Source organism: Pithys albifrons, chromosome 7 (genome assembly GCF_047495875.1).
Source record: "Pithys albifrons albifrons isolate INPA30051 chromosome 7, PitAlb_v1, whole genome shotgun sequence".
Lineage (NCBI taxonomy): Eukaryota > Metazoa > Chordata > Aves > Passeriformes > Thamnophilidae > Pithys > Pithys albifrons.
The window spans coordinates 54,096,556-54,103,912 of NC_092464.1; the positions used below are offsets into that span (position 1 = coordinate 54,096,556).

Consider the following 7,357-nt stretch of genomic DNA (forward strand, 5'->3'; position numbering starts at 1 on the left):
ATTCATTTTTTTATTAGCTAATATTACTAATACCTGGCAGTTAAATGCCTCCCTGACATCCGATCCCGTCAGATCTCAGAAGCTAAGCAGGGTCAGCCCCGGATTAGTACTTGGATGCGAGACCTCCTGGGAAATGCCGGGTGCTGTAGGTTCTAGTCCTGAGGACTTCCCTGGCACTGTCCAAGCTCGCTCGGCCGTGGCAGATGAACCTCAGGACTGAAACGGTGGGGCCAGTTCTGTGCACCCTGAGCCTCACCTGAAATCCCCTGAGCAGGCTGGAAGGGCACGTGGGGACAGCCCTTCCCAAATCTTCATTCTCAAAGTTTGGCCATACATATACAATATGACTAATGATGCCTTGTTGCCCCCTTTCAAATAACACACCTGCACACAAAGCATTAAAAAAAAAAAGACCAGAAAAATAAAGAACATCAAAAGCCATCAGTGTGTGAAAGCAAAGATGTACCAGAAAGCAGTAAAGTTCACAAGGAGTGTGACTGCTACTGTGCCACCTGCAATCCTTCCCTCAGAAGTGCACCTGTAAGTAATCTATACAATAATGTTTACACAACAAATGCTGACCCAGCACAGCAGATTAGCAAGCAGCAGGGTCCAAGGCTGAATGTTAACAGCTACTTCAAAAAAAAACTAAGGCATGCCAGGTAACTACACCAAATAAAGTGTGTTGCTTCTTTTATGAAATGAAGAGCTGGAGCAGGTCAGCAACATTCACAAAAAAAAAAAAAAGAAGGCATTTTAAATGTGTTTTGATTAAAAAAGACAGAACAGTAACACAGCCATATGGAAGTGCTTTCTAATTTCATCAAGGAACTCCAGTGGCAGTCCTAAAAGAACTAACACTTGTGCTAACATTTTTCAGCTTTGGTGAACTCGATAATAGCTTTTGAATGATCTGATTCACCTGAAAAACTTCACTAGTCTGACCCAAGAGCAGTGGCAAAAACCCTGTAAAGTTACAGCATTATGCAATAGTTTGGGACCCCACTCTCTTTCCATGTGCCCTGGATATTCAAGAGCTACCAGAGACCATCAGGGGATTTCCTAACCCTATGACTGTCTCAATTTCTACCACAGAATTTGGCTAGATTTGTTAGATTGCAAGATAATGCATCAGAGACCACACAGAGCAATAGTGAAGGGGCATTTAAATAGTCATTGGCACTTGTACCAGGCTGGAGGTCACTCACTGAATGGCAAACATGTCACTGCTTCACAAAATAACTTTCAATCCTTAGTGTCAGATAAAAGGGAACATTAAGGAAGAAGTGCAAGCCCCAGGCATTTAAAAAGAATGTGGTGATACAATGCTTTCAGAGGTAACCTGTTTACAGTCAGTAACATTTCCAGGAGAAGACATATAGTAAAGCAAGAGACAATCAAGCTCGCAGAATGATGGAAGAGCATTCACAGCATATTGTTGCTGCCTCTTGTTCTCTTTGCTTTAAATTCAATGCAGAATTTTATAGTCCCTTTGCACAAAGAGACAACTATATATTTCCCCATAATTCTGAGGCAGTCTTTGTCCTATTTGTTGTGGCTCTGTCTCTCATGGCATATAAATGACCCTGCTTTGGTGAGATGAAGGTAACACACTAACTCTTAACCAACTCAGGGACCCAGCTCTTAACCACCAGCTCTCAGTGCAGCAGAGCTCAGGAGGGCATTTGGCTCGGGGCATGGAGAAGTGGGAATGGGGGAAGGAACCCTCAGTGGCAGCACAGGCTCCCTGTCACTGAGAGGCAGCTCAGCTCCAACAAACCCTCTGCAAGAGAGCAGAAGGACCAGATTTGCTGCTGCTTTGCCACCCTTCCACCTCAGCAAGGTGAGGCACTCGTATCAGGAACTGTTGGATTATAAACTGAGGAAGATACGTCTTTCTGCATCACCCCACTTGATAAAACCAAGGGTGAGCTGCACTTTAAGGACTGTGCAAGGCCAATCACTCATCACATCTGGAGATGAGTGAGAATCCAGGCCATATTATGACAGGCAATGTAAAACATTCCCTGTGAGAAAACACAGCTCAGCAAACTGGCACTCTGCCCTTCTCTCAAATCTCAAGTGGCATTCAGGGGCAACCTTATTAGAGGATGCTACAGTACTTCCCCTGCTAAGCAGTCACAAGCACAGCACACTCAGCTCCTGAAGTTCATGGTATTAAAATAATAAATTAGAAACACTTGTCTCTCTGCACAAGTGCCTGCAGCACAGTCTGGGACAAGCAGCAGGAGGCAACGACAGTGCAAGAAAAGGGTATAAACAGCAGGAGGGAAATGTCGAGTCTGTCAAAGGATGCTCCAGAACAAGCAAAGCTACTCTTGTCATAAATTCATAGGCCATAGTGTGACATCATTATGAACCTTCTACAACAGCTTCACCCTGTGAAACTTCTGCCTGACCCTTTCACTGCAGCGTACAGGACTTCATGTGACTCTTGCGAACCTATTTAACGGTTTTATTTCATAAAGAAATGAAAATTTATTTGTTTCAGTGTGCGAGACACAAATTCAGAGCTCCATCCTGCTTTAAATTCTACCTCGTTCCCCATTCTGAACTACTTTAAGCAAATCAACACAGCTCTAAAGCCCCCAGCACAGCCCTCTGACTGTAGCATGGTGATTTTCAACAGTGCTCCAGCTGTTTGACTGAATAATGTTTGAAGTCCCTGAGCACACCAGTTAGCACAGCAGCTCTCAAATACCCACCACTGGGACTTCAATCAGGTGCTATATAGGGACATGTACAATCTCAGAACTCGCTCTAACTACACTGACTAAAATTACCAAGGCACACATGGCCCTGAAATTCCAATTCAGATACTTAATATTATGTTCCAAACCCTGTGTTTTATTCTGGTCTGTGCAACTATCAGCATAACTTCTGAACATCTTCAAAAAGAGAAACAAAGTAATTAATAACCTCCAAACATAGCTGACAAATCTTTTACAATCCCCCCACAATGTGCCACTGTGTTTACACGTGGCTTTAGAGAGCAAGCAGAAACATTATATAAATCACTATACATCTTATTATTTCTAGTATTTACAGGAAAAGGGCAAGGCCCACAGTGCTCCAATGGCCTCAGAAGGGTTTATTTGGTAAACTCACATCCAGCCTCTAACAAATGCCATGTTCTACATTGATTAGCTTTATATTATTTGGACACTTAAAACATGTATATCCATCCCATTGAAGCAAACAGATGGAGGAACTACCAATAGGTGCTTCCTCCAGAAGAAATCAGGAAGCTGATTTTACCCACCCAATTTTAAGAATCTTATTTGTGAAATTGCCAAATTTCACAACTGTGAAATTGCCAAATAAATCTGCTCAGAATTGAATACCTGGAGCAGGCAGAGCCAATTGGTAATTGTGGTAATTAATGTTTGTAATGAGGACAAGGATCCAGATGCAGTCCCACTGTGCATTACAAAGGCACAACATCCTGCATAACCCACGGATTCCTTGGAAGAAACAGCCTTCTTTACACCAAGCTGAAGCCTGTGCTGGGAGAACTTTTTAGGCCACCAAAAAACTGTGAACAAACATTTTCAAATGCAACTAGACACAATCAAAGAGGGGGGAAAAAACATAACACCAAACAAACAAAAAAACCCCAAACAAACAAAAAAACCCCAAACAAACAAAAAACCTCAAACAAAAACAACAAGGACAACAACCAAAACAAACCACAGGCAATTCCTGGAAAGTGACATAAAGCAGCCTTAACATAATCCAAAGCCTATCAAAGGCAACTATCTTAGAATATAAATAGTGATGCCTGTACTTCCACAGGGATAAATTCATAAAATCATAGAATACAAAGGAGTTGGAATGGACCTTAAAGATCAACTACTTCCAACCTCTCTGGCCATGTGCAGGGACAACTCCCACTAAAACAGGTTGATCAATGCCTTATCCAACCTGGCTTTGAACACTGCCAGGGTTGGGGCATCCACAACTCCCTGGACATTCTGTTCCTGTGTCCAACCACCCTCACAGTAAGGAATTTAACCTAAATTTCCCCTCTTTCAATTTGTATCCATTACTCCCTCTTTCTGCTGAAGAGTCCCTCTCCACCTTTCCTGCAGAGACACAAAACCTTCTTTTCTCCAGGCTGAACAGCCCCAACTTTCTCAGCCTGTCTTCAAAAGTGAGGATTCTCCAGTTCTCTTATCAACCTCACGGCTCTGAATTCTTAAGGTAACTTTTTGTCTGGCCTTACTATATACTTAGTAAGCACTTATTTCACACAAGAGGATGGATATCACCTTGCAATGAATCAAAATCAACCCATTAAAATCTCACCTCCATGCTCATTTCCTCTTTCCACCCAAAGCTACAATGAATCTCCAAATACACATAATGCAGTGTCAAATATAAAGTTCTGGCAGGAATACCTCGAGTACAGCTTTATCTGTTACCAGATTTGAGCATATCCTGAAGAAGTTTTTAAGAATCAGAGCAAAAAAGAAAATAAAATACTGGAATGAGTTTAAACATGCTGTTAAACTGCTAGGTATAAAAAGTATTGAATTGTCCAAAGTGTACATTCTGTTAAACTCTGCCCTTCCTACAGTCTTGCTAGTAAATAAATAACAATATATACCTCACCATGGCAGCTGATCTGTGCCAGAACAGAGGAGAAAGGAGCAGTGCAAGCTGGAATTCAGCTGCTATGCCCAAATGACTTTTATGCAGCTTTAAAACCACGCTATAGAAAAATAAAAATATTTACTGTTTATAATGTTATCGTTGAATAACAAATTGGACCCTATGGAATCAGACACTGCAAACACATAGTGAAGAAGAGGTGCCTATTCCAAACACTGAGATAGTCTGTGCTTATTTCATGTGCTCCATCCTTTATACAGGTAATGAGGTTAATAATCTGTGTTAATAGGGATCATCTCTCAGGTCTCAAAAACAATACCAAAACCAGAACACTGGAGGACACGCGGGTAAAAAAACAAAGAAAACCCCCACAGTGTCGCTGTGAGGAACCGAAAGGGCCAGTGGGGTGCAGGGTCAGAGCACACGGCGGGGCACACGGGGAAAGGCAGGGCAGGGACAGCGTGGTGCTTCCACACCGGGAGAGCACCGGGCACGGTCGGGGATGGGGGCACAAAGAGGGATGCACAGCGAGGGATGCACAGCCCGGGCGGTGGGCACAGCGAGGGATGCACAGCCCGGGCGGTGGGCACAGCGAGGGATGCACAGCCCGGGCGGTGGGCACAGCGAGGGATGCACAGCCTGGGCGGTGGGCACAGCGAGGGAGGCACAGCCCGGGCGGTGGGCAGAGAGAGGGATACACAGCCGGGGACGGGGGCACAGCGAGGGATGCTCAGTGAGAGATGCACAGCCCGGGCAGTGGGCACAGCGAGGAATTCACAGCGAGGGATGCACAGCCCGGGCAGGGGGCACAGCCGGGGCGGGGGGCACAGAGAGGGATGCACAGTCGGGCCGGGATGCACAACGGGACCGGGATGCACAGCCCGGGCGGGGGGCACTGCGAGGGATGCACAGAGAGGGATGCTTAGCCCAGGGCTGGGAGCACAGCGAGGGATGCACAGCCGGGGCCGGGATGCACAGCGGGGCCGGGATGCCAGGGGTTGGGATGCACAGCCGGGGCTGGAGGCACGGCCGGGATTGGCATGCTGAGCAGGGCCAGGATGCACAACCCGGGGCAGGAGGCACAGCCAGGGATGCTCAGCGGGGTCGGGATGCTCAGCTCAGGCGGGAGGCACAGCGAGGGATGCTCAGCGGGGTCGGGATGCTCAGCGGGGTCGGGATGCTCAGAGAGGGATGCTGAGCTCGGGCGGAGGACACAGCGGAGCCGGAGGCATGGCCGGAGTTGAGATGCACAGCGGGGCCAGAGGCACAGCGAGGGATGCACAGCGGGGTCGGGATTCTCAGTCCGGGCGGGGGGCGCAGCCAGGCTTGGGATGCACAGCCCGGACTCGGGGCACAGCCAGGGATGCACAGCGGGGCCGGGATGCATAGCCCGGATAGGAAGGACAGCGAGGGATACACAGCCGGGGATGGGGACACAGAGAGGGATGCACAGCGGAGCCGGGATGCACAGCCTGGGCTTGGGGCACAGCGAGGGATGCGCAGCGGGGCAGGGAGGCACAGCCGGGGCCGTGGGGCACACCCGGGATTGGGATGCACAGCGGGGCAGGGATGCTGAGCGGGGCCGGAGGCATGGCCAGGGTTGGGATGCACAGCCCGGGCGGGGATGCACAGCCTGGGCTCGGGGCACAGCGAGGGATGCACAGCGAGGGATGCACAGAGAGGGATGCACAGCCTGGGCTCGGGGCACAGCGAGGGATGCACAGAGAGGGATGCACAGAGAGGGATGCACAGCCCGGGCTCGGGGCACAGCCGGGGCTGAGATGCTCAGCGGGGCCCGAGGCATGGCCGGTTCAGAGGCGCGGCCGCCCCGCAGCTCCCCGGGAGCCCCGCCCGGCGCCGGGGCCGCCCCGCCCTCGCTCCCCCGGCTGGCCCCGGGGCCGTTCGGCGGGGCCGATCCGTACCGGAGGGCAGCAGGCACTCCAGCGGCGCGAACCCGCGCTCCATGGCCCGGCTGCGCGGGCACTCGCCCCTGCACGCCATAGGCAGCGGCGCCAATCGGGATCCCGCGGCCACGCGCCCTCCTACATCCCCCCGGCACCGGCACCGGGATCGGGATCGGGATCGGCACCGGGATCGGGGGCCCGGCACGCCGAGAGGATCGGTCGGCGCCACGATCCGTTGCTCGGCGGTGGACCCGGCACTGGTGGGACGGGGCACGCGCCAAACCCCGCCCCTCCCTGCTGATTGACAGTAGCGACAGCCTATGGGAGTCCTCCGTTGGGAGGGGGCGGGGCCAAGTGGCCGCCCCGCCCCGATGGCGCCTGCGCGCTCCGAGCGGGGACAGGGGAAGGGACACGGGGGGACGGAGGGAGCGGAGAGGGGACATGAAAATGGGCCGCTGTGCCCAGGGGTTCACTCGGAATAAACGCTCTCAAATAGCTGTGAGCCCGTGGGGAGCGAGGAGAGCCAGAGACTGTGCCCTGAGTGCTCAGCCCGCTGTCCCCTGACTGGCTGTTCCCGGGATGCGGGAGGGCCGTGCGGGATCTCCTCTCTGGCTGTTCCCGGGATGGGGAAGGACCGTGCAGGGTCCCCTGGCTGGCTGTTCCCGGGATGCGGGAGGGCGCTGGTTCTGTCTGGCTGTTCCCGGGATGCGGGAGGATCGGGCGGGATCTCCTGGCTGGCTGTTCCCGGGATGCGGAAGGGCCCTGGTTCTGTCTGGCTGTTCCCGGGATGCGGGAGGATCGGGCGGGATCTCCTGGCT

The 7,357-nt window shown here is 51.3% G+C and overlaps 1 protein-coding gene across 1 annotated transcript in view; it reads right to left on the reverse strand.

Moving 5' to 3' along the window:
* Positions 1-6,820, reverse strand: part of TPK1 (thiamin pyrophosphokinase 1) — a 308,446-nt gene extending 301,626 nt beyond the window's left edge. Inside the window, exon 1 of the mRNA XM_071559613.1 lies at positions 6,558-6,820. Coding sequence (XP_071415714.1) covers positions 6,558-6,636 — 79 coding nt within the window. The 5' untranslated portion in view covers positions 6,637-6,820. The remainder of the gene's footprint in view (positions 1-6,557) is intronic.
* Between the last annotated feature and the right edge of the window lie 537 nt (positions 6,821-7,357).